The 27,606-nt window shown below is 34.9% G+C and overlaps 1 protein-coding gene across 2 annotated transcripts in view; it reads right to left on the bottom strand.

Annotated features, from left to right (window-relative positions):
• rttn (rotatin) overlaps window positions 1–27,606 on the bottom strand; it is a 59,604-nt gene that overhangs the window by 19,287 nt on the left and 12,711 nt on the right. For both annotated transcript variants that reach the window (XM_028434873.1, XM_028434874.1), the window contains exons 14-35: window positions 27,142–27,268; window positions 26,832–26,957; window positions 24,821–24,937; window positions 23,444–23,583; window positions 22,748–22,913; window positions 22,576–22,675; window positions 22,152–22,237; window positions 21,525–21,642; window positions 20,264–20,360; window positions 20,095–20,160; window positions 19,010–19,201; window positions 16,490–16,732; window positions 14,249–14,405; window positions 10,903–11,069; window positions 9,910–10,129; window positions 7,598–7,732; window positions 7,383–7,493; window positions 6,157–6,315; window positions 3,371–3,448; window positions 1,272–1,470; window positions 1,089–1,183; window positions 914–1,001 (exon numbers count right to left, since the gene is read on the bottom strand). In XM_028434873.1, the coding sequence (XP_028290674.1) occupies window positions 914–1,001; window positions 1,089–1,183; window positions 1,272–1,470; window positions 3,371–3,448; window positions 6,157–6,315; window positions 7,383–7,493; window positions 7,598–7,732; window positions 9,910–10,129; window positions 10,903–11,069; window positions 14,249–14,405; window positions 16,490–16,732; window positions 19,010–19,201; window positions 20,095–20,160; window positions 20,264–20,360; window positions 21,525–21,642; window positions 22,152–22,237; window positions 22,576–22,675; window positions 22,748–22,913; window positions 23,444–23,583; window positions 24,821–24,937; window positions 26,832–26,957; window positions 27,142–27,268 (2,987 nt within the window). The remainder of the gene's footprint in view (window positions 1–913; window positions 1,002–1,088; window positions 1,184–1,271; window positions 1,471–3,370; window positions 3,449–6,156; window positions 6,316–7,382; window positions 7,494–7,597; window positions 7,733–9,909; window positions 10,130–10,902; window positions 11,070–14,248; window positions 14,406–16,489; window positions 16,733–19,009; window positions 19,202–20,094; window positions 20,161–20,263; window positions 20,361–21,524; window positions 21,643–22,151; window positions 22,238–22,575; window positions 22,676–22,747; window positions 22,914–23,443; window positions 23,584–24,820; window positions 24,938–26,831; window positions 26,958–27,141; window positions 27,269–27,606) is intronic.

The raw sequence follows: 27,606 nt of genomic DNA, 5'->3' as shown, positions 1-27,606 counted from the left end.
CTCTATCACATTTCAATGCTTTTTCTGCACATCTTTGCACATTTTTTCCACTTTCAAGATATTACCAGCACTTATAAACCCTTTCCACCACTTTTCCACCAAATGTCACATATGTTGAACCACTATTGTCATATTTCATCATTATTTTTTGCCAATTTAACCACAATCACAATTTGTCATGCCCCTTGTTTGCCAGTTTAAACTATTTAAACTATTCTGCCACTTTAAAGCCAATATTGACACTTTTTCTCATTTCACCACCATTTTTGGTCACTTTTATTTCTGATTAAAACCAGGATTTACATATACTAGGGCCCAAATAATAGTAAACGTTCCTGGATAACAGTGGATATTATTCAGATGAATAAATAATTGTGGTTATCACAAATTCATAGAACAATGGACCAACATACACTTGGCGAATAAAGATGATTCTGATTCTGATTCTGATTCTGATCATTTTGCTGACTTTATGGATGGACTCCAAAAATCTCTCCCCTTTATTCCCACTTATAGATGGTCCTGTCTCCACATGACTGTTCTTCAGTGTTCACTTCATGTTATTTTGGGGGTCGTGGGCTGTAAAAGGTTGAGAACCACAGAATTAGAGCAACCAAATGTACCATAAGTTGTCATTTTGACTGAAAAAGCTGCTAAATGATCTAAAAATCAGGCTGAATGTTTCACTCCAATAGCAAATAATGGGATGTTTACAGGAAGTGGGGCCGTGTGACATCATCAATCATGTGATTTCAAGATGGAGGAACACAGGCTCTAAAACTGTAAAGTAGTCCTGTTTTAAAAGTTAATAAAACAAATATGGTGCATAATAATGTGTTTTGCTAGACATAGAGCTACTAATAAGTACGTTTCAAAGGTTTTAGGTCATATTTGTAAAAACAGGGAGCAGCACCTTGAGCCATCAGTCTGCTGGAGGGCATTTCCTCTGTGACGGTCGATGGTGAGGGAGCCTTAGGGGTGTGGGGTCCAGACTCTCTTATCTGTAATGAACAACATTGAGATATGAGGATGTGTTGGGATTAATGCAGAGCTTAATTTGAGCCAAAGTGGACAGGATCAGTACTCACCACAGTGCTGGAGGTGGAAAGGGAGCTGAAAAGTCTGCTGGAGCTCAGAGTTAAAGGTTCTGCATACGTGGGGAGCGTCAGCGACGTCTCAGAATCTAAACAAACAGAAATGAAGGTGAGAGGCTGACTGACAAGAGGAAAACTTTCATTTTTGTAATCGTTTTCCTGAAAAGCCGTGTGTACCGAGTGAACTGCTCCCCTGAGGACTGGGACCAGTGCCCACGTCAGCACCAGGCTGGAAGTGGAAGCCGTACCAACTGCGGTAACAACTGGAGGCTGACAGCAGCATGTGCTGGAAATAGTGACAGTGGTAGAGCAGAGCCTGGAGAGCTGGGAGACCCACCAAAGACACGCCAGACACCTCATCATGGACACATGGGTGCTGGAGGAGAGCAGACACACGTAAACAACAGCTTTTACTGGGAATTACTGAGGAAAGTAGGAAAAAATGAGCTGCAGGTGGAGCATTTTCTCACCAATGTTTTAATAACTATTATGTTATTTTGCCTTTGTTTTACTTTTTTAATTTCATGATTAAAATGTTTTTCCCATAATTACATTTTTAGAGACCAAAATATTTTTTTTGATATTTAAAATCTTTTCCAAGCACTTTTGTCATACAACACTCATGTGTTTTTTATTATTATTATTAGGGCCACATTAAAATTAAAAACAATCTGTGCGCTACGAGAATAAAGTGGTAAAATCTCAAGAATAAAGTTGGAAAGTTGTATCTTAAAAAAATTGTAATTTCATAAGATTAAAGTCATAATATTTCAAGATTATAGTCATAATATTTCGAGATTAGTCATAATATTTAGAGATTAAAGTCGTAATATTTCTAGATTAAAATCATATTTTGAAATTAAAGTCATAATATTTCAAGATTAAAGTCGTAATATTTCAAAATTAAAGTCATAACATTTCAAGATTAAAGTCATAATATTTAGAGATTAAAGTCGTAATATTTCTAGATTAAAATCATATTTTGAAATTAAAGTCATAATATTTCAAGATTAAAGTCGTAATATTTCAAAATTAAAGTCATAACATTTCAAGATTAAAGTCATAATATTTCAAGATTAAAGTCGTAATATTTGAAAATTAAAGTCGTAACATTTCAAAATTAAAGTCATAATATTTCAAAATTAAAGTCATAACATTTCAAGATTAAAGTCGTAATATTTCAAGATTAAAGTCGTAATATTTCAAAATTAAAGTCGTAACATTTCAAAATTAAAGTCATAATATTTCAAAATTAAAGTCATAACATTTCAAGAGTAAAGTCGTAATATTTCAAAATTAAAGTCATAACATTTCAAGATTAAAATCGTAATATTTCAAAATTAAAGTCAACATTTCAAGATAAAAGTCATAATATTTCAAGATTAAAATCGTAATATTTCAAAATTAAAGTCATAATATTTCAAGATTAAAGTCGTAATATTTCAAGATTAAAGTCCTAATATTTCAAATTTAAATCATAATATTTCAAGATTAAAGTTATAATATTTCAAAATTAAAGTCGTAATATTTCAAGATTAAAGTTATAATATTTCAAAATTAAAGTCGTAATATTTCAAGATTAAAGTCATAATATTTCAAATTTAAATCATAATATTTCAAGATTAAAGTCGTAATATTTCAAGATTAAAGTCATAATATTTCAAATTTAAATCATAATATTTCAAGATTAAAGTCGTAATATTTCAAGATTAAAGTTATAATATTTCAAAATTAAAGTCGTAATATTTCAAAATTAAAGTCGTAATATTTCAAGATTAAAGTCGTATCTCAATAAAATCTCATAAGGTCGAGATTAAAGCCGCAATAGGTGGAAAATAAAGTTGTAATTTTATGAAAATAAGGTCATATCTGAATAAGATCGTTATTTTATCAAATTAGAGTCATAATTACTTGAGATTGAAGTCGCAATATTTCGAAAAAAAATAATTTGTATTATCATAAATGTTTATTCTTAAACGTGTGATAACAGATTTTTTTTTAGCTTTTTTAATAAAGGCTATTTTTCACCTTTTTTGTTGACATTTTGTTGGGAATTCATATTGTCAAGCAACAGCATCTAAACAAATAGACCTTAAGGTTTCAAAATGAACATGTTGTCATCACGAGTATGAAAGTGTAAAGACTTTTTAGGTGAATACAAGTTATTTGACTGCAGAGGACCAGAGTTGGAAAAAGAAAGTGAGAACAAAAGAAAGAAGCAGGCAGGGAAAGAAAGAAAGAACAGCCATGTTCTGAGAAAAGGAATCAACGCTGACCTGCCAGTGGGAGTTCTTGGCCTCTTCTGCGTTGGCGGGCATCGGCATCACCACTAAGTTCTGCAGAATAAACGCAGCCTGGATCCACAAAGACACAGAACAGAGGATTAAATCACAACGCATCAGCAACAGCGCCATCTGCTGCACTTTTCTGTTATTACATCAGCCTCAATATTTACTGGAGAAAGCTTAGCTAAACAAAAATAGATGAGTACCATTTAAACTAGGTGTGAGTTGAAATAATTGCAGCATTTTAATGATATTGATCAGTTTTTTTTTTTCATTAACTCAGTGGTTTTCAACCTTTTTTTGCTCTTTCTCTAACTTTTTATTCCAACTCCAAACTTATGTCCGACTACAACACTTTGCTCAGAATTCTATGAAAAAACATCTATAGATCATAATTATAGAATAATTAAGTGATAACACACAATTTAAATAATCTAATTTTATAAATAAGTGAATGAAACAGTATTTAGCGCCTCCTGAATAGATTTATTTCTATAGTTTTTATCATTTATGGTGATCTCCCTCCTGATATGGAACCAAGACTGACTCTTGTATTTCAGTTCATGTTCTAATCAAGATTTCTATTATTTTGTGTGTTTGTGTTGTTGGTATTATTTAAATTATTTTCACTCAGTGTGTGTGTTTTTGGTGTCGCTCAGTTATTTCTTATGTCGTTTTGTATGTTTCTCCGTTATTTGTGTGTATTTTGTAGTGATCTTGTGTATTTTTTCTCTCATTTAGTGTGACTGTTGTTGTTTTGTGTGTTGCTGGACTGGTAATAGTGTTTTTGTCTCTGTCTTTGAAAAAAAAATATTACTTGTGAGTGGCTGGTAATATTTAGTATGACTATCATTTTTAACTAAGAATAAAAATGATAAAACCCCATATTTTTAATGGTTTCATTTGTTAATTTTCATCTCTCTCTCTCAAGTACCCCCTATAGGGCCATTGCGTACCCCCATTTGTGAAACATTACTTTCAAAGACCGATTTAAAATAACGTATTTGTACCTGTCCTAATCTATTAAAAATGTTTTTGTTTTTTCATTGTTTTCTTACAGTTTTTAATTAGTAACATATACACGTGGACAAAAACGTTGGTACTTTCCGTTACAGAAAAAAAAAACCACAATTGTAACTGAAATAACTTGAAATTGACAAAAGTAATAATAAAAAAAAGTACTGTTAATCAACTAATGAAAAACAGATATTGCTTTTTGAATTGTTGAATTTAAAAAACTAAATAACCAACAAAATAACCTCTAATCTCTTTGTAAGTTGTTCTGGGCTTATATATATATATATTTCAGAGACTATTGTGGGTTTTTCGTTCCAACATTTTTGTCCAAGTGTGTGTAGGTTTTGAATTTAAAAAAAATACTAAGATGATGTTTTCTACTATTTTTTTTAAAAATCAAAATCCTCATGTTTTGCACTGAAGCTTACTGCAGTGCTCAGCTCTTCTTTTCTGCAAACAATAGGCATCGTTATAAGTTACATTAACATTTATTAAAAAATTAAAATTAAAAAAAAGAAACAATTTGGATGAAAGTAATGCAAAAGTAAATTAATGTTTGACCATCTGGTACATATATTTCAACACAGATGGGATAATAAAAAAGAAAAAAAAAGAAAACTGGTTAATGTTAAAAATTTTGACACAGAGTTTTGACTATAGATATAAAAAAGAAATAAAAAAAGAAGATATGAGTTGAGATAAATACAGACCAGTATTTTTTCCTCTAAAAGACTTATTTGTACCCATCTTAATCTATTGAAAATGTTTGATTTTTTTTTTTTACAGTTTTCTTACAGTTTCTTACAGAGCCCGACATGACATGGTGGGGAAAAAACATTTATTGGTGGTCAAAAAATACTAATTAATAATATTAATATAATTCCTGTAGTAAGTGTGACGGCAGATGCAGTCAAAGAGGACCAGGATGCTGAGCTGCCCTCGTCGATACCGTGTTGATTTTATTAATATTGTAAAACCGTTAAAAGTGTTAAAATGTAAGTGTGTGTGCGTGTAGCTCAGTGTGTGTAGACGCGTCACATGAATAAAAACAGACTTTTCGGTGCAAAGTGAACTCACCGCGGCTGTTGTAAACAGGAAGTCACGCGTTTTTGCACGTTGATTTGTACGTTTTTTCTTCGTATTTGATCATTTACAATCTGTACTATAATTTGATGAAACGATGAACACGTGTACAATATGTCTCAATAAATAAAAAGAAACACTATAAGTTGCTTCAACGGTAGAAATGTGGACACAAATTAGTTTTAGTTTTTTTACCATGTCATGTCAGTAGTTTCTAATTACAAACATATAAGTAGGTTTTGTAATTCAAAAACATACTGAGCTAAATTTTACTACTCATTGTATTCTACTATTTTTTTTTTTAATCAAAAGCATCCTTAATGCACAGGGGAGCTGAAAAATAACGAACTACACAATGTCTAAAGCTTTCTGCGCTGCTCATGTCTTCTTTTCTGTAAACAATAAGCATCATTATGAGTTACAGTCACATTTTTTAAAAAAACACACACAATTTGGATGAAAGTAACACCAGAGTAAATGAATGTTTGACCATCTGGCACACATATATCAACACAGACAGGGATAATAAAAAAATAAATTAAAAAAAAACCCTTGTTAATGTTCCAAATTTTGGCCCAGAGTTTTTTGACTATACATAACGTCTATTTTTTTAAAAAGAAGAAGAAAAAAAAAAGGCAGCATCTGTGTTGAATAAAACTTTGATTGTTTTCTGATACCTCTGTGCGGACCAAGCTGCTCTCCTGCTGATCCAACAGGATGTTGAGCAATGTTCCCCACAGACCGCCGCTGATGTTCTGGCAGCTGGCACACAAAGCCTGGCACCCGCTGGAGATGGATGAAAGAGCTGCTCCCAAACCCAGGCTGGCAAACCTCACCTGGCATTAGCGGAGGGGGGGGGGGGGGGGGGGCACGAGGGTTTGGGTGAATGGGTTTAAAATAAGATTGGAAGGATGTACGACACGTTTGCAGATTAAAGTGATGGATTTCAATTTCTACGCTTGTGTTATTAAACTAAGATTTTGAAGAATACAAATGAAAATTATTCCACCAGCATTAAACAGGATTGAATTAATATATTTATTTGTAAAGAAAGTTTGAGAAGAAAAAGTAACACGAAAATTTCATTTTATGACAAAATGAGTTAAAGGGATCCTACACCATGTTACAAATCTGGCTTAAAACCTTTATAATGTAGTTATTAGTACATATATTTAGGTAATTAGTTCATTTTTATTTTGAAGATGTAAAAAATGAAAATAAAAAAAAAACAGAGAAGAAAGCAAGATGTAAGATGTTCATTACTTCATACATTTTTATTAATATAAGTTTTTAACGAACAAATTTTTTTATTTCAAATCTACATTTTACAAAACAACATACTATAATATGTCTAACAAACGTTATTTTGTATCATATTCATTAAAAATGAGACTACTTTACAGTTTTGGAGCCTGTGTTCCATCATCTTGAAATCATGTGATTGATGATCATTTAGTAGCTTTTTAAGTCAAAATAACAACTTGTGCTGCTTTTAGTTGCTCTAAACAATAAGGAAACCTAAACATGTCGATGTTAACCTCTTTTGTTTACAGAAATAGGATAAAAAGAGTTAGTAAAAAAACAGATAGTAGACAATGAAGCAGAGAAAAAGAGCTCTCCTAAGGGACATTTACTCTCCCTTAAACAGTGTGCTGACACGCTCTGGTGGCTGAAGTTAGCGAGTAAATCATAGACTGTTGAAGGACTCCCACCCAAAATGACTTCTATTCTCAGTTTATGTGTCTTTAACAGTCTGTGATTTACAAGCTAACTTCATCTACTAATAAGTATGATAGGTTTAAGGCCAAATTTGTAAAAAAAAAAAAAAAAAAGTGGAGGACCCTTTAACAAACAACAGCTTTTGTTTCACAATGTAAATGCACGTGTTGCAACAAATCTTTACCTCTGGATCTCTGTCGACCCAGAGCGGAACGAGCCAAGCCAAACCCAAGTGAGAGGTATTCGTCTCCTCAGCAGCTGCTTCGTTTCCCAGAGACCACTGGGAGATCACGTTCTGCAGGAGGAACAAAATGTAGTGAAACAAAGAATTAAAAAAGGGATTAAAAACCACAAAAAAACATCAATTTGTTGCGTGAATCTAAAAGTAAACACGCTAACCTCGCCTTTGTCTTTGTTTACGGTCATCATCTCATGGGACAGGTGGAGCAGGCAGATGATGGCGTTCTTGGTCACACCTTTCCCCATGAAGGACAATGAGTTTTCTCCCCATTCAACATAAAACGAAGAGATCACCTGTGGGACAAAAAATAAATACCATAAAACAAGAAATATTAACTGAAATATTGGGAAACAAAACAAAAGCTCTTGTTCTTTACTGTATTTTTGCTCATATTGGCCTTTTTACCAAATGCTGGCATGAATTTGAAAAATGTGGCCCTCGGATCAGACAATTTAATATTTGTGGCACCCACTCCTATAAAAGTTTTCAAACCCCTGCTTTAGAGCATCTAATTTTAGAAAGTAAAAAAAAAAACAGAGAAAACATTAATTTTTGTGTAAATTACCAAAAACATCCAGTTGTAGATGTTTCAAATTCACCAATTTAATTAAACTAGCAAATATTTTTAGGGGCTTGTATTTTTCCTTTGTTTATATCATGTGAATGCAGGCATTTTCAATTGCAAATTATGGAAAGAACTCAATATTTCCACAAATCTTGCGATAACACAAAATTCCTCTAAATGACACAAAAATTGGTGAAAAAAAATCAATATTTGTTTTTAAGTGAATTGAATTGATATTGAAAACTAGGGCACAATTATGTTAAAATTTTTAATTTTTCCCCCACCTATGATCTGCAGCCCACTTGAGATCAAACTGGTCTGTATTTGGCCCCTGAACTAAAATGAGTTTGACACCCCTGGATCAGACCAAAGGAATCGAAGGCAGAAAACCCTATTATCAGTATCAGAATGTGTCTGATCTGTGTTGTGTTATTGTTTTACGGGCTGCTGAGCAGCTGAACAGATGGATAAGTCATAGCTGATTAATCTCATCAACATCCTCAGAGTGTGGCGTATCTAATCAATGGGAGTTTTACCCCTAGTAACCACATTATAGTTCATTTTAATTAATTCCTCGGAAAAGTACTGTCTCTCCTTTAATCTGTAAGCACTCGTATGTAGAAGATTTGCATACATTTATACATACTAGGGCTGTAAGGATAAATCATTTAAAATCTATGTAAATAAGAGATTACAATGGATACAGCACAGTATGTGTTTCAAATCTCTGTTTAAACAATATGGGGTACTGGGACTGTTTTAGTGGCGCTTCTGTAGACGTCACGGTCTCTGAGCCTTTACTCTCCCTTAAACAGTGCACTGACTCGCTCCGGTGGCTGAAGTTAGTGAGTAAATAACGAACAGTTGAAGGACTCCCACCCAGAAGTTATTCTATCCTCAGGGTTTGTGTGTCTCCAACAGTTCGTAATTTACTCGCTAACTTCAACCACCAGAGCATGTCAGCGACTGTTTAAGGGAGAGTGAAGGTTCCTAAGGAGAGCTCTTCTTCTCTGCTTCATTGTTTAGTACTAAATCAGCATTGGAACTGTTGTCCCCTGCTGTCACAGATCCTTTTGAGTCACAACTGTTTTTATCTTTTTTACGTAAAAACAAAAGTGGTTTACACCGACATCTTCAGCTTTCCCTGATTATTTAGAGCAAAAGCACAAGTTGTTATTTTTACTGAAAAAGCTGCTAAATGATCTAAAACTAAGGCTGAATGTTTCACTCCAATAGAAAACAATGGAATGTTTACAGGCAGTGAGGCCGTGTGACATCACCAATCACGTGATTTCAACATAGAGGAACACAAGCTCTAAAACTGTAAAGTAGTCCCATTTTTAAAAGTTAATAAAACAAATATGGTGCAAAATAATGTGTTTTGTTAGACATAGAGCTACTAATAAGGACATTTCAAAGGTTTTAGGCCACATTTGTAAAAACTGTGGAGGATTCTTTAAGAAAAATATATAAATTCCAAGCCAGGAACATAAGCTGCAGTTAATTTTTATTTTTCCACTGCATTTAGGATTTGAAAACCTTTCTTGTATTTTTATTTTATATATATATATATATATATACACCTTAGTTCAATGTGGCATGGTGATAATTAAGAAATGTGCAGTTTATTTTAGTTTATGGTTTGTAAAAAGGATATAAGAAGAAAAATATATTAGTTGAAAATAATTATTGACGTTACTGTATCAGAACCTGTATTTTGACTAATCTGTTTTTTTCTCCAAAATATGATATCTATGTAATAAAATTGAAAGACGTTAAGTGGATCATTACATGCCAAATTTTGAATTTGAGTTATTGTTTCCTTAAAAATCGGGATTTGAATCCTTACATCCCTATTAATTACATACATAAGCACACTAGATGAAATTAATGCCAAACACGAACCTCCAACAGCCCACTGAGGTACTTAGAGCAGAGGGAGCTGGGCTCCAGGTCAGAGCAGTGAGAACTCCAGCCAGGCTGGGCCGTGAGGACAACCATGCCCCGCAGAGTCCTCTCCAGGCTGGGGAGGCCGTAGAAACGAGGGGCGTCGGACACCCGCAGGCTCTGGAGCAAACGCACCGCCAGCTGGCTCTTAAAGGGGCCCCCTAGTGCCAAACACATTCTGTACAGACGGGAGGGAAGAGAGGGTGGAAGAGAGAGGAAGAAATGGAGGAAGAGGAGGAGGAAGAGAGAGCGGAAGAGGGGAAGAGGGAGAAAGAGAAGGAGAGGAAGAAAAGGGAGACGAGAGGGAGAACAAGAAGGAGAAAGAGGGATGAAGAGAGAGATGAAGAAAGGAAGGAAGAGGGAGGAAGAGAGGGATGAAGAGAGGGAAAAAGAGGAGGAGGAAAGGGCGGTCAGGGGCAAAACAAGCAAACAAGCAACAGTAGGAAAAACACAAGAGGAAAAAACAGAGGAAAGACAAAAAGTTACTATTTCCATCTAAAATATATACAGAAAGTGCTGAAAATGTCTTGAAAGTGAAAAAATGTGCAGAAAAGTAATTGAAATGTGATGGAGAAGGGTCAGAAATGGGAGTAATGTAGCAAAACTGCACTAAAAAGAGCAAAAAAATAGCAATAAAAAGTGATGAAAATATGTTAAAATATGAGAAGTTCGGTGTAGTTGCAGAAAAATTGTAAAAAATAAGCAAAAATGGGCTCAAATTGTTCAAAAAAATATTGTTATGTTTCTTGAAGGCACCTTGCGACCCCCTCCTTGTCTCGCGACCCCAAATGGGGTCCTGACCCCTGGCCTAACAGATTGTTAAAAGTTTCAACATAAAAAAATTGTGTCAAATTTAAATTGTGCACCTCAGCACATGAACATAAACAGATAAATAACTGATGAAGTTGCCTATAGGTGATAATATACTGTATGTGATGACGTCTCTCCCACCTGTCAGTGGTACGTGTCACACATGTCAATAACGTGTTAAAGAACCCTGTGAGTTCTCTTTGTAGTCTCTGACTGATGTGGTTCTTCTGCTCCTCCTGCTCTCCCAGACCCTGGGTGGAGGTCTGGGTCTCCACCCCAAGAAGCAGATTAAGGAGAGACACACCCTCCTGGAGGATTAGTGATAAAAAGGACAGAAAAGTTATACAATTGTTGCAACATATTCAAATAAGTTTCATCAATTCTGATTACGATAACTCAGCACAAATAATTTCATAAAGTATTTTTCATTCCTTGGTTGTTGGAACATTAATAATCTTAATTGTGGTAATGTATTAACACAATAGAAGATTAAATGCATTTAAAAAATATATATATATTTCATATTTGTAAATAGGGAGCAGGTATTTAATTGTACTTTTACTTTTATTCATTTTTTTCTGCTTTTGCAAGGTTTTCTTGCATTAATTGTGTTTTTGGGGGGTACTTGAGAGAGAGAGAGAAAAGAAAGAAAATTAACAAATGAAAGCATTAAAAATATGGGGTTTTATAATGTTTATTTTAAGTTAAAAATGATAATCATACTAAATATTACCAGCAACTCACAAAACGACAACAAAAACACACAAAATAAAAGAAAAAAAATACTGAATAATGAAAGAGAACAAACAAACAACAACAAAATACAAAATACACTCACTAAGAGATAAAAATACTTACTATTAACAACAACACAGACACACTAAATGAGAGAAAAACACACAAGATCACTACAAAAGACACAAAAATAACAAAGAAACAAATAAAACGACAACAAAAACACACAAAATGAGATAGAGAATAATTTAGACAATACCAACAAAAAATACACTGAATAATGAAACAAACAACAAAAAAATACACAAATTGACACCAAAAACACACAGAGTGATGATAGAATAGATAGGAGGGAGATGACCGGAAATGATAAAAAACTATAGAAATAAATCTATTCAGAAGGCACTAAATATTGTTTCATTCACAAAATGAGATTCTCTAAAATGTGTTATGACTCATTCATTCATTATTATGATCTATAAATGCTTTTTCACAGAATTCTGAGCAAAATGTGGTAGTCGGACATAAGTGGGGAGTTGGATTAAAAAGTTAGAGAAAGGGGAACTAGAGCAATAAAAAGTTTGAGAACCACTGGTTTAAATCATAAATATACAGTATATATATATAGTCAAGTGGACAAATGAATAAATGATCATTGTTAGTATTTTAGATGCCATGATGACAGGTGAGGCTCTGCCTGCACTGACATCCATAAATTGTGACGTGGTTACTTTTTTGTGTCTCAAAGCTTTAATGGTGAAATATTTGTGGAGCAGGCGTTAAAAACAGCTGCAGATGTTCCTGACGCAGCTCAGTAATTACAGAAACGCTCTCTGTGGGTCTGCCTGAGAAACTTATTGTTTACACACACAGTAATGAGAACACCAAGGTAAGACTGATTAAATCCTAAAAGCAGATTCCCCCCCACCTCCCCCTCCCCCTCCACCGCCTAAAGAGAAATGATTCTTCCTCCTGGGTGAAAAATAATGAATCTGGCATTTGTTTACGTGCTGGAAATATTCTCTGCTGCAGCTTTGGAGAATAAAAGGATGATAAAAACACTGTGTGTGTGATTTATTTAGTCAATGTCTAGATTCCTGCAGTATGCATGCATGTAGCAGCTGTGTGGAAGAGACTAAGGGTGCTTTCACACATATCGTCCCGTGGACTCGGTGCGGTTCAGGCGGTGATTCTGCAACAATGTTGCATTTTAATTTGGTCCGGTCCACTTTCACACATTCTATTTGCCAAGCGCTCCAAACTTTCTCAAGTACGTCACGCAGGCGAAACGGTCGCTAACTTACCGGTAAGAATGTGCAATATGTGAAGATATGACAATATAAACGCAGATAAAACAGAGCAGTCAAATGTGCAGCCATCGCTGATCATGTGAACAGTTTGGGAAAACAGAGATAAATGAAATAAATTAATGATGTGGGAGGAATACGGAAGGGAGTGAGGAAATGTGACGTGTTTTTTTGTGTGCTTACAAAGCGATGGATGGATGGATGGATGGATGGATGGGTATGTGTGTGTTGCTGCTGGAGCACTGGGTTGTGAATGTGTGCTCGTGTCTGTTACTGTGACGGCAGGCATGCAGCGCAGCAGCGGTGGCACAGTTGCTGCTGCTGTCAATGATAGAGTTGCTCCGTTAATGTAAAGTCTTGTGTTTGGTCCTGGTTTCTTTCTCACATGGTTAAAAATCGCACCATGCTTCGCTTGAGCCGAACCGAGACCTACATTTTTCAGAGGACCAGGGTTTGCTAGTTAGCTCCACACCAGAGTTTCAGTGACCTTTCACAGACCGCAGTATCTGAAGAAGCGAAGCATGGTGCAGAGCTAGTTGTGGCAAAAGTAAGTCAGTAGTTAGTGAGGAGGATGCAGGGGCCATTCATTACATGTTTTCTTTCCCATTCATTTCTATTGGAAATTTCAGGTCAGTGCTATTGCTAGGCTAATGCTAAGATTAGGCTGATGCTAGGTTATAATAATAATAATAATAATAATATGTGTACTGATCAGATATTGATATCAGATATCGGCCCGATATCAGCCAGAAAACGAATATCGGATTTTATCGGACTGCATCTAAAATCACTGATATAAGCTCTCCGATAAAATCTCCAGCACTTCTATCTCTAGGTGACTGTGGTTCACACTCAAAGTAACTACTGCTGCCGACTATTGTTCTCTGTTTGAGGAACATCACATGATCAAGCCTTTTCTAACATTACACACAACAAAATAAGTCATAAAAGTATGTATGATTCGTGCCGATATCGCATCGGCTCAATATCGTATTGGCCAATACGCAAGGCTGCAATATCGGTAACGTATCGGAAGTTAAAAAGTTGTATCAGGACATCCCTAATAATAATAATTAATGGCTTGGATTTATATAGCGCCTTTTTCGAGGAGACTCAAAGCATGTACAGAAACCAGTATTCATTCACATCGGTCACTCACAACAGTCATACGGTGGTGGTAAGCTACAATATAGCCACAGCTGCCCTGGGGCATACTGACAGAAGCGTGGCTGCCATTTTGCTCCTACGACCCCTCTGAACACCACCAACATTCATGCACAATTCATACCCATTCATACGAGGCAATGTGGGCAAGTGCCTTGCCCAAGGACACAACGACAATGACTTGGATAGCTAATGATAAAAATCTCAAACAAATTTACACATTTTCACCGAGCAACTAATTCCAAATAAATCATAGCACAAAGGGAGTTTTACTTTCCAACCTGATTGAGGAGCAGCTCCAGAATCCACCGTAGGTCTCCATCTTCTTCATCAGTTTCCAGCTCAGTGTAGAAATGTTTGAAGTATGCATTCAAAAATGCAACAATGCCCACCAGCAACTTTTCATCCTCGACGCAGGCTGGACGTACCTGCAGAAACCTGCAGAGAGCAAGAGGAGGAGGAGGAAGAGGAGACAAGGAGCAGGACAGCATAAGGAGAACATTAGGAGCCTGTACTACAAAGCTGGAGAAATAGATTCTGATATATCTCTGTTAGCTTCACCTAACCAAACAGAGCAGCTGTACTATGAAGCAGATTATAAACACGTTCACTCAACCCAGGAGATTTCAGCCGGCCTACGTGTGCGCTAAGGTGGTTTACAAAATTAATTTCCACCAAATTTTCCCAGAACACTTTTTGCCTTGTTCACATTGACGTTGTTAGCATCTGTTACCAAAAATGCAGCCAATTGCTGCACATTTAGGGGTGTTTTTTCTCTTTTCTAGAAATAGTTTGAACTGTTCTAATGTTTTTACTTATTTAGTATAACCACAGAGAGTAACTATTAATGACCATACTTACCTTTATATTGTTAAAGTTTCTGATATCTGTGAAAGTTACGCATTCTTCAGTTGAGCAAAATAAATAGTGAAAAAGTGTGCCACCTTTTATGGACGTTATATTGGCACGATTTTTGGCACAGGTGTTCAAAATATCAATAGAAACAAGGAAAAATGTGATCTGGTAAATCACAATCACAGACAAACTATGTAGAGCGGTTTACGCCACAGATGAGGATCCATGCACTAAGTTTATGAACAGTTTGCGAAGAATTTTTGAAAAATCGCAATGAAATGCGCAATCCAGATCCGAATCTGGATTTCGCATTTCATTGTGATTTAGGGAAATTGAGGAACCAAAGTGATATAACTAAATTAAATTTCATAAATAATATTTTTAATTTGTCAGAATCAGTATATTGATCCGGATCTTCTCAACAATTTAATATAATATTCCAAAGCGTAATGTCTAGCTTTTAGGGATGTAACGATTCACTCAACTCCCGATACGATTCGATTCACGATACTGGGTTCACAACACAATTCTCTCACGATTTATTTTACAAAATGGGACTGTAGAAAAATGATGACTGAAAAATATTCCTTTATTATTTGGGGGAAAAACACTATAAAATACTGTACTGTTTTCCTTTTAATTTTCATTGTCAAATTAATCCCTTGATAAACTATTCAAAACAATGCAATTTAACTAAAAATAAATCTTGAATGAAATAAATAAAGGAATAATACAAATGAAGCATATTAATTTAAATTCTGGTTCTATGGTAAACAATGCAAAACTGCATAAAAGTTCTTTTTAAAAGTGCAACTGAAAATGTATTTTGTGCCTTAACAATTGGACTTGAAAAAAAAAAATTTCACTGTATTTACATCAGATATTTGTTTGGACCAGCAGAGGGCGCTGGTAACCCAGTGGTCGGTTGGCATGCAGATACTCTTGCAGTGAAGAAGAGATGCTATGCTAGCAGACAGAGCTAATAGAAAAATGTGACTTTTACAGATATTCACGTAATATTACAGATATTTTTGGTGCTAAAGGGGTAAGGAATCAATTATGAACATGTTTAAAAGTAGAAGGCGGCCAGAAAAAAAGTATTAGCAGATTCCGCCCGCCGCCTACACTTCTGGAAAAAGTACTGCGCTTCAATTTTCACAGTATCGATGTGAATCGTGATACCTATGAATTGATTTTAAACTGCCTTACGATTAATCGTTACATCCCTACTAGCTTTGGTTAAAGTTCTGTCAAAATCCGTTTTGTGCTTTTGACGTCATCCTGCCAACAGACAAACAAATAAGTGCATATTTATGTGCAGTTTGGGAAGAATTTTAGAAAAATCGCAATGAAATCAGCAATCCAGATTCTGATCAGATCCGAATCTGGATTGCGGATTTCATTGCGTGGGGAAATTGAGGAACCAACCCGACATAAGTCAGTAAAATGTATTAATTTGATAAGAGGGATTTATAGATTTTTTAACTGGATTCAATAACAGTTTAATGATCCTGATTCCCTCCAAAATTTAATGGAATCTATTAAATCTAAAATCTTTTTTTGGTTAAAATATTGTCAAAATTCGTTATGTAGGAACAGACAAAGAAACTAATAAATAAAAGTCCATAACAATATAACAGAGACGTGATATAACAATGTTAAAGTACCTGGTGAGAGCTGCCTGCCAGCCGAGGGATTGGAGAACATCCTTACAGCTGTAGGTGGGCGTGTGAGGCAGAACCATTCTGTAAATGAGCAGGTAAAGGCCGAGCCTGGAGAGGACCGCAGCCACAGAGCGGTGTGCTGCAGCACGGACAATGGCCTGCACACAGTCCTGCAGCGCTGTGGGTAAGTGCACGGCCTTCAGCGAGCACACCTGAGCTTCTGAGAGCTTCAAGTCTCCATGAAATCTATGTTAAACAACAAGTAGTTAACAGTTAAAATGATCCTCCACTGTTTTAAAAATATGGCCTAAAATCTTTGAAATGTACTTATTTTGCAACGTAAATGTTTTAATGACTTTTAAAATGGGATTACTTTAAAAAAAAAAAACACACACAATGACAATAAAAAACCCAATATTAGCGCCAAAAACTCAGAGGATGAACACAAAAATACAGAAAAAAACTGAAAAAATATACAAAAATGGCTGCTACAACACAAAATGACAATATACAAAATGAGAACAAAAGTACATAAAATGACAGAAAACTATACAAAACCACGAGAAAATACATTAAATGACTCTAAAAACACAAATACCAGCAGAACTACACAAATTGACTCCCAAAACACACAACACAACAATAAAAACACCAACAAATAATGAAAAAATACAAAATGACAGAGACCAAAATGTGAAACAACAAAAACACACAAAATGACTCAAAAAACACATAAGATGATTACAAAAATAACATTAAAATACACAAACCCTTTGTTTTTTTCTTGTATTAACGTTCATTGGTCATTATTCTAAATGCTGACGTGAATGTTCATAACTTGGCCCTCAGATCTGACAGTCACATTAGTGGCTTATCTCTACTGTACACTGTCAAAACCTGACATATTTAAAAAAGACTGTTCTTTTTCATGAGCTAATCAATCTCTAAATCAATCCATTTGACTTCTTAAATTAATCTTGAGACATTAATCGATCCATGGTGCGCCTCAATTACACAATGACTCAAAAACATACAAGATTACAATGAAATATACAAAAGAACAACAAAAAATAAATCAAAATGACTTAAAAATGTGTGTCTGTGCTATAATGTCATTTTGTGCATTTTTCTCTTTGTGTAGTGCATATTTCTTATATTTTGTGTGTTTGAGTAATTATGTATATTTTTGTTCTCATTTAGTATATTTTTCTGTGTATTTTTCCTTTTTTGTGTGATGTGTCATTTCGTGTATTTGTTATGTATCCATTTGTGGTTTTGAAGTCATTTTTATTTATTTTTGTTGTTCTTTTGAATATTTCATTGCAATCTTGTATGTTTTTGAGTCATTTCGATTTATTTTTGTTGTTCTTTTCTGTATTTTGCAGTCATTTTTATGGGTCATTTAAGTATTATTCAAAAAGAAGACAAAAATAACTTGCTGGAAATACTTTTGTATGTTAGTTGAGTGATTCTGTGTGTTTTTGCTGGTGATATGTGGCATTTTGTGCATTTTTCTCTTCGTTTTGTGTGTTTTTCTTATATTTTCATAGTTGTCTTGTGTGTTTAAGTAATTACGTATATTTTTGTTCTCATTCAGTATATTTTTCAGTTATTTTCTGTGATTTTATTGTCGTTTTGTGTGTTAATGGAGTCAATCTGTAAATTTTTGCTTTTTTGTATTGTGTGTCATTTTGTGTAGTTTTGTTGTCATTTTGTGGTCATTTGGATTCACTTTTGTTCTCATTTAGTATACTTTTCAGTTATTTTCTCTGATTTTGTTGTAGCCTTTTGTGTTTATGGAGTCATTTTGTATATTTTTGTTGTCATTTTGTGGTTTTTGAGTCATTTGGATTAATTTTTGTTTTGTATATTTCATTTTAATGTGGTATGTTTTAGAGTCAATTTGTAATCTTTGTTGATTTTTAGTGTATTATTTAGTGCAGTCATTTTTGTGGCTCATTTTTAAGTATGATTACTGATGAATTATTTTTGTAACTGAATCAAGCAGTGACGATGACAATCATTGCAATCATAATATAAATAAAATAGTGTGAAAAAGATTAAAATGCATTTATATTTTGTTGCTGTACACTGTCAAAACCAGACATATTTAAAGACGGCTGTTCTTTTTCATCTGTTTTTTTTTTTTTCAAATTATACTCTTCTCTAAATCAATCCATTGGACTTCTTAAATTAATCTTGAGACAGATTAATCCATCCATGATGCGCCTCAATTGTCTGTGATGTAATGAAGCTGGTTAAATCTGTTAGAGACATCCTCATTTGTCTAAATCAGGTCACATTAGCAGTAAATGAAGACAGATGAAAAACAGGACGCCAAGATTGGGAATCTAATTCTTCACAGCGTGTTCTCGACAGAGATGATGCAGCATAGCGCTGTGCTGTTGTTCAACTTCAAAAATAATAAGCCTCCATTAAAAAAAATGTATAATGTTCTGTTTGTGCTAATGTAAAAAGTGCAGGTTATTGGCATCGTTTTGGCCTGGAATGTTGAAATCTTACTCTGTGATGTCACTGTTTCCACAGCCCAGATGCTCCAGGAGCTTCTCCGTCCCACAGAACCAAGCTGTGTTCCAGGCGACCTGCAGGGCTTGTCGAGCCGGACCCAGAGTTTGAAGATCAGAGGAAGGAGGCAGAACGGAGCAGTGAGGGCTGACGGCGTGATGAGTCGCTGCCTGGAACGGAAGGTTGTACCTTCAAGGAAAAACGAGAAGAGGAAATACCAAATTAGCTGTAGGCGGGTAAGACTTTTCTAATCCGTGAACACACCATTTTATAAAGTAACATTAAGTCCTGATTTACGCACAAATTCTAAGAAGGAAACAGTTTCTGGAAGTGAAAAAAGCTTTTTTTTTTGTTTGCATTGACTTTTCCACCATTCATAAGGCAGGTATTTGTTTATTTAGTTCAGATAATTGACTTTGTAATTGTAAATGGCATTCAAATTCTATAAAAACTTCAACTCAATTACAAATAAATCAAACACAAAGCTGGGGAACCATGTTACAGTTCTATGGTTTACACATACTGTATGTAGTTAATTATTAAAATATGTTTCAGATCAACTTTTCCCACTACCTGTCAATACTCTTGAAGATCATTTTACCATTTTTATTTAAATCAAGGTGTATACTGACACAAAAAAGGCTCAGGCGCCCACACCACAGATATTAAAACCAATATTTTCAGTTCTATGACTTACACATATGTATGTAGTTAACAATTATTAAAATAGGTTTCAGATCAACTTTTGAGTCAAATTGTGACTAATTAGAATTGAACTTTATTAATTGAGAATGGAATTGTTATTCACTTTTAAGGTAAAAAAAAAAAAAAAACTTTCACTGTAATCATTATTTAGTTGTAACTGAAATTTGATCATTAAAGAAGGAATGGAAATTGAAAAATGTAACTGACCCAAAACATATTTATTTGTTAGAAATCCCATGACCTCACACTGTAATAATTCCTTCTTATATTCAATTTTCCAAAGGCAGATGTGTGCTCACACTTCATGACACAAAGATTCCAGTAATTCGTGTTTCAGTAAAATAATAAGCGTAATTAGAGTGTGTAAAAGATCTCACCTCCGTATGATTACCAGTGGTAGAGAAAAGGGCTTTAGGGTTGCAAATGTGTTCGATTGGTCTGACCTGGTGATATAAAAAAAAAAAAAAGAGAGAAAAGAATGAAACTTGGAAAAGCACTAAAAAGCTGTGCATATAATTATGTTTAAAGGCAAATGAAAATAATTACCATAGTTCTATTCTTGCAATTTCATCAAAAAGCAATAAAGTCATGAGGACTGCCGTCTCACTTGGATTTGCTTTGTTCTGCTTTAATATCATGGATGCTGTAACGACAACAAAAGACAGAAAATATTACAAAACAGTGCAAATTAACTTCCATAGACTATATTTCAGAGTATTAAACAATATTTTATAAAGATATCACCTCTGTTAACACATAAAGACATGGTGCAGACCTCAGATCAATACATCAAAGGTATTTCTTCTGCAAAAACGGTAGAATTCACTCACAAATGTTGAACACTGAAATTACCACTGGCAAGATTCTTTTGAACTCCATCACAAACATTTAATTTCTTGACTAATGGTCATGTGACTTGGACTTTGTAAAAGTTTCACACATTGCATTGTGGGATTAGGATTATTGTTTGTGAGAAATTGCAAGATTCTTTCTTTTCACAATTTACAATTAAAAATAACTGCATTCATGTGACATAAACAAAGGAAAATTTCAAGCCCCTGAAAATATTGATGAGTTGGTGAATTTGAGATATCTACAAGTGGATTATTTGATAATTTACACAATAATTCATGTTATCTGTCATTTTTACTTACGGGTCGAATTGGATGCCCTAAAGGGCCGGATTTGGCCCCCGAGCCGTGAGTTTGACACCAGTGGTGTAGAGGTTTTAGTAATTTTTATTATTATTTTAGATGTTAATTAGGATACCACCTCTTTAAAAGTGGAATAACGCTGTTTAGCAGTTATTAATAATTCATAATAGCTCAGGATGTGGATTCTTGTCAAACTATCTACTCTTCTATAGCAAAAAAATATTGACACATCAACCACAGACAAATAGTTACGTTTAAACGTTATTTAAAGCTTCTTTGAAGTTAAATTAAGAAAAATAAGTCAAAATGTAACTTGGAGCACAAAGAGAATATGAAAGTTAAATCACGTAAGGTGCATATATAATATTTTTCTGATCATATTACACCTTTGGAACGACTGTGTTAATGAAACAATAATAAAAAATCTGCCCACAAAAGATTGACCATAATATATTTGAGCTACTGTATACATCATCAGCTACTCCTAAGACAGAGAGTTGAAGCTGAACCTTGCATCATACTAATGTGCCACTTACCACAGTGTGACACCGTGGTTAAAAGCTATGCATCCGTGCATAACTCCAGACTGAGCCCTGGAGCTGCGACGCACAAAGTGTGTCGCCGCTGCCTAATGAGTCGTCTTGTGTACGCACCCCTGAGCAGTGTGAGGAGCAGGAGGTCGCGCTGGGCCAGACTGTGTCTCAGAGCCAGATCAACGTACACCAGCTTTCTCAGGATACACACGGAAGGTTCCAGCAGACAATCACAGCTCTGTGGACGAAACCAACAAAACACACTTCATGTTTACTGTATGTGAAGGGAAAACACAAACACACACACATTCCTTCCTCCTCAAAAAAAAATAATGTACAATACTATCAACGTAAATCAAGGGTTCTCAACCTTGGGGTGCCCAGATGCCTTTAAGAACCTAAGAATACTTTTTTTTCATCAATTTATTAATTTATCTTTTCTCTGCAACTACGCCAAACTTGCCATATTTTACCCTATTTTTATCACTTTTTTGTGCCACTTTTTGCTCCTTTTAATGCATTTTTGTTACATTACTCCCATTTCTGCACATTTTTCCCACACTTATAAACCATTTCCACCATTTTTCCACCTAACGTCACATATGTTGACCCATTATTGTCACTTTTAACCTCTGTTCACCATATTTCATGATTATTTTTGCCAAGTTCCTCAGATAAAATCACATTTGAAGAACTTGTATACAAATGGGAGATTGCATTACTTTCTTAAGGCTATTTTTTTTTTACCTGGTCACCATTTACACTCTTTTCAATGAAGGAAATAACTCTGTCTGTTATTCCAAGGTTCTTCAGCACCAGATGCATCGAAGTGTCTGGTGAAAACAAACAAACAACCAATAATCAGTTTTTTGTCTAAAACATATGGCACATTTATGAGGTAAAAAATTTAAATAAACGTTCTGCTTTTTAACTAGAATGAGACAGTGTATAATTATTAGTTGAACTTAAAGTATTTAAAGGAGTCACTTTTAAATCAAACAAATCCTGTCATTAGTCCTTGTTTATTCATACGTCCCTATGCAGAATTAATGGTCTATATCTATATATATATATATATATGTGTGTGTGCTAAGTGGATTGGATTACAGTAATAATTTGCATGCAAATACACAGAAGAGTTTTTATCATGAATTATAGCAATAATTGTCACCTTGTAGAACCACAGCCAGTTGATCTGCAGCCGATCGCCTCAGTGACAGATCAACGGCGTCTGACTGGAGGATAGAAAACAGCTTCTCCACAGACTCCACCTGACCGTGATTCAACAGAAATATTAATAACACACATGGGATAGTTATGTATTTCTGTATAAACACTCATACCTTTAAGACTGACTTGCTGCTCGTGCCCAGAGAGACATCGACAGAGTTCGTGAGGCAGTAGATGTTGGAAAGTGAAGAGATGACTGGTTGATCCACCTCTGGTCTGGACACGGTGTCACTGCTCTTTAACTGGGGAACTAGTTGTTGCACTGCTGCGGTTCTCACTCTGTTAATAAAACATGATAAAGTATGATGAGGTAAACAGTGTTGGAATGGTAGCATGGAACTCCCTGCCACCATTTTTAATTTCAAGCATGTATACATAAATTATCCATGCAGTATTTACTCAAGAATAAGAAATATTACATAATTAAACTACATATTGTGTGCTGAATCATGATATGTAATGTATGGCATCATTTCATTCCTAAATATTTTGCGTACAGGCAGAGTTTTATTTGTTTTTATCAATTATTGGTTTATTTACATTTCTGTATTTCTATGTTGAGTGTATTTTGGTTAATGTTGTCGTGTTTTTACATCTAATCTAATCTGTTTGTTGTATTCAGGAACGGTCATTCATATGTAGTCTGTGATGTTGACCTCAGGAAAAATTGTTAAACTAATGGGGATCTAAATAATAAGAAACAAACAGTCACATTAAAATAAACATAAAACTTGGAATTCTTTGGTCGGCTTGAAAGAATTGAAAAGTGACTGAAAAAGACAATTAACAACAGCGAGACGCAGGCTCACCTGGGCTGACTGGAGAAAAGGAGTCGTAGCGACGCCCTTAGTTTGGCTAAACGTGGGAATCCGTCGTCTTTTGCTTCGGCCGATGTGTCGCTGATCAGCAGGACACAATTTCCAAGAGAGTCGTCCGTGCTAGCATAACCCTGAGGTATAATAATAAACACAATTGAGAAAATGTGGAATTCCATCTGAGCAACAGAAAAGTGCGTAATAATTCTAGCAAGTTTACTTTGTCTTCTTTATTTAAATAATATGTTATGGTTTCATTTATTCAGACAACTTTTTTCAGAAAATTTACTTAGATCTCCTGACATGTTTCGACTGCCAACTGTCAGTCTTCCTCAGAGGCGTCTGCTGATCACTTTGATGTGTCCTTGCAAGTTATTTCTGGGCGCGGCCAACTCTTCTCCAGAGAGGCATGGCCAGCCTTACAGAACTGTCAAGTTTGGCACACATCAAAGATATCAGCAGATGCCTCTGAGGAAGACTGACAGTTAGCAGTCAAAACATGTCCGGAGATCAAAGTAAATTTCCTGAAAAAAGTTGTCTGAATAAATGAAACATATTATTCAAAAAGAAGATTAAATAAACTTTCTGGAATTATCATCAAAGCAGACACCTCTGAGGAAGACTGGCAGTTTCCTGAGAAAACACTGTCTGAATAAATTAAACCGTAACATATTATTTAAAAAAGACAAAATTAACTTGTTGAATTGTCTATTAAATGTAATGCTAAAACAGTTTAGCCTCCTGGAGCAAAATGCTGTGTATGAAAAGTGGCTGGGATCGTCTGTGCTCAAAAATTACCAAATAAAAAATGATTTTGTAGTCCTCATATACTACGATACATATGAATAATATGACAATGCATACAATGATTACAGAGAGAAAAATGATGAATTATGCAAATACTGGCATATGTACCGATAAAATAAGTACATTTCATGAAAAAAGTTGTCTGAATAAATGAAACCTTAACATATTACACATTAAAAGTGCATTTTTATAAAGTATTGCTTTGATTGCACGTATAGTTTCACAGGATTTCCTGCTGACATGCTGTCGAGGGCCATGTTTGAAATGAATAACACTAGACAGCCAAGTCAAAGCTCATGTATATTCAGGACTTTTTGCTGTGCCTGAAACCAAACAATTAATAACCCCCCCCCCCCCCTCCAAACAAACAAACAAAAGCCAAACCACTACTGTGGATATGAAAATGAGAAAATAACTACATTTGCTCACTGTCGGCTCAGTATAAACTCATTGCTCTACAGGAATGCTCATATTGCACTTTTGATTATTGTTTGGATTGTTGTGAACGCGATGCAATAAAGCGATGTTGCTGTTTTACACCGTGTGTGTGTGTGTGTGGAGCACCTGTAACACAGCCATGACTGGGTCCAGGGCCTGGGTGAACCGGTCCCAGGTGGATGGTGTCATCATCAATCGTCCCTGGAGCAGGAAAAGCAGGATATCCTTGGCAGGAACGTTCACCTATAGATCACAAGCAAAACTGCTGAACTCACAAAGGCACCGTGGATAAAACACAGTCAGTGTGCGAGTGACAAGGTTTGAAAACACAGGAGTTATATAACAGTCCATAGTGACTTTGGGGTATTTTGCTTTCAGATTTAGAAATGAGATGTTCCAATAAAAAGTCTGGATTTCACAAACGAAAGAATGATTTTCTCTCCTAACCCTAGAACACTATCGGTGGGTGATTTTCACACGTATTTACACTCTTTCCATGAAGAGTGTGTTGTGTTCTGGGGTAGCTTCAGCATCTTCTCTAATGTTTTAGAAGGAGTGGATGTTCTCCTACTTCAAAGACCACGTTTTCCTACAGGCACATGATCAGGTGATTTTCACCCATTATTACTACCGTGTAAGCAGGGGTGAAAGTAATGGATTTAAAGTACTCAAGTTACTGTAATTTACAGTAGTTGCTTTTATGGGTACTTGAACTTTTTAGAGTATATTACTGAATCAGTTATTTAGCTTTAACTTATGTACGTTTTAAAAGAAGTAAAGTAAATTGTTACATTTCTACACCCAACTGTTACTGGGCAAATTATTATTTTTGATGATTATTTTAAGTCAGCTACTTTCTATGCTTACGGTTGGTGTTTCTACCTATTATGTTGTTACCCACATGGCACTGTTTTAGAGTTCATACATGTATCTATACTTAGAGCCTGAGAATTTTTGTATTGAATGAATTTGTGTAATTATATTTAAAAAAATATTTTACATTTTGACAAACCTTTTATTTTATAGATGCCTTTGTGGAAAATAAATTAAGTTCCAATTGTGATAGATTGTGTCTCTTCTTTTTTAAGTTTCTACATGAAGTGTTTACTGTATGTAAGGTAACCGTACCAAGATTTATTACCACAAACATACGTGGTGGGAATGAAAGTAACTCATAACTTTTACTTTGAGTACTATTTAATTCAGCTACTTTTTGTTTTACTTGCACTTGAGTAGGATATATCAGTACTCTTTATACCTCTACCTGTATGTACTGACTGCATCTAAGATATAAAGTAAATCAAAATGGTAGTGACATTTCAATGCTATCTTTATTTAGTCTCGTAGTTGGAAACAAATATCACAATATGGTGATAAAAATATTTCAGTCATGAGATCATTTTTACCCAATCGAAAAACTCCATTTTTTGTTCCTTTCTCCTGCTGCTGTTCATGTGTCAAGGAAACTAGGGCTATGTAGTAAATGTCACACTAACGTACTGCTCACACTAACGTACTGCTTACACTAACGTACTGCTCACACTAACGTACTACTCATACGAAGTGTGATGTCTAAATGAGTATGTAGTGCGTTCACATTAGATAGTATGAAAAGTTCGTGTACGTGAGAAATACCAGGATGTATACTATATGGGGACATTATTTAAGTATGTACGGTGGGGACACTTGTCAAACTGAACCGTCCCATGATGCATTGCATTAGGAAATGTAAAATCATAAGTAGATGATGCCTTCACCAGGGAAGCCTCAAATGCCCCAGAAATGGGTGGACCAAAGACCAAAGTTTACAGTTTCATTATTTATTTTTTTTCCTAATAATTTCTAGTTTTTAGATTCCTAATTTTTCAGTCATTTTGGTTCATATTTTTAAAGTCCAACCATGGCTGTTTTTTTTTCTTTTTCATTTTGTTACGCATGGCATAGTTGAAAATAAAACACAACTGTAATTTGTCATGTATTGTCATATTTTAATAATAATTACTTTTTGTTGGATATAAAAATCGCATGGCATTAATGATGGTGTTACTAATTCTAGTGATGGTGTTCTAGGGTGAAGAACTAAGGGTGAATTTGCATTAAGTTCTCTTTATTAGTGATGAGCTTTTGGTAGATCTACCTTTTCTGAGGCGTCTTGAAGCCCAAACGTGATTATTTCATAGAGCAGCTTGCGATGGAGAAGAAAGTGAACTCCAGCACAGACTTCCTGTGTCTGTCGGGACACGTTGTGGATGCCGAGGCAGTCCTGGAGGTCAGTTTACACACACAAGAGGGTTTTTACAACTCAGTAAAGTCAAAGAACTGTGATTAATCCATCTTCGTTCTCCTCACAGGCCTACATTACAGCAACATCAGCCTGGTATTGTTTCACCATGAGCCCAGCACTACCTTAAACAATAACTATCCATATAAAAACCTCTCGCTCTGACCTTGACCAGGCGTAACGTGCACTTGTATGTTTCCATCCTGACAGGCAGGAGGGGGTGCGACAGCAGCTTGAGGAGGAGTTTCTGACTCTCGGTCTGAAGGAGAGGACTGGGCTGATCAAACTTCCACCTAATCATCAAAAACATTAAACATGTTTAGTTGTTTATTTGTTGCTTTCATGAAAATGCAAACCAACATTAATCCACACAAAAATACTAATGCTTGCACTTCAATTATGCTTTCAAATTTGAATAACGCTGATTTGATAAATAAGGAATTATAGATAATTCTTTTGTAACAAAATCAATAAAATATGGCAAAATAAAAGAACAATATAACATTCTCAAAATACTGCAAGGTAAAATATATTTTATTTAAAATAAAAATGTTTTCCAGGACAGTTGATCGTCAAAAATAACTCCAAGGAATCTAAACCCAGTTACTCTCTCAATCTCAATGACACTTCC

The sequence above is a fragment of the Gouania willdenowi genome, chromosome 20 (assembly GCF_900634775.1).
Source record: "Gouania willdenowi chromosome 20, fGouWil2.1, whole genome shotgun sequence".
Lineage (NCBI taxonomy): Eukaryota > Metazoa > Chordata > Actinopteri > Blenniiformes > Gobiesocidae > Gouania > Gouania willdenowi.
This window is presented reverse-complemented; position numbering and strand designations above follow the sequence as displayed.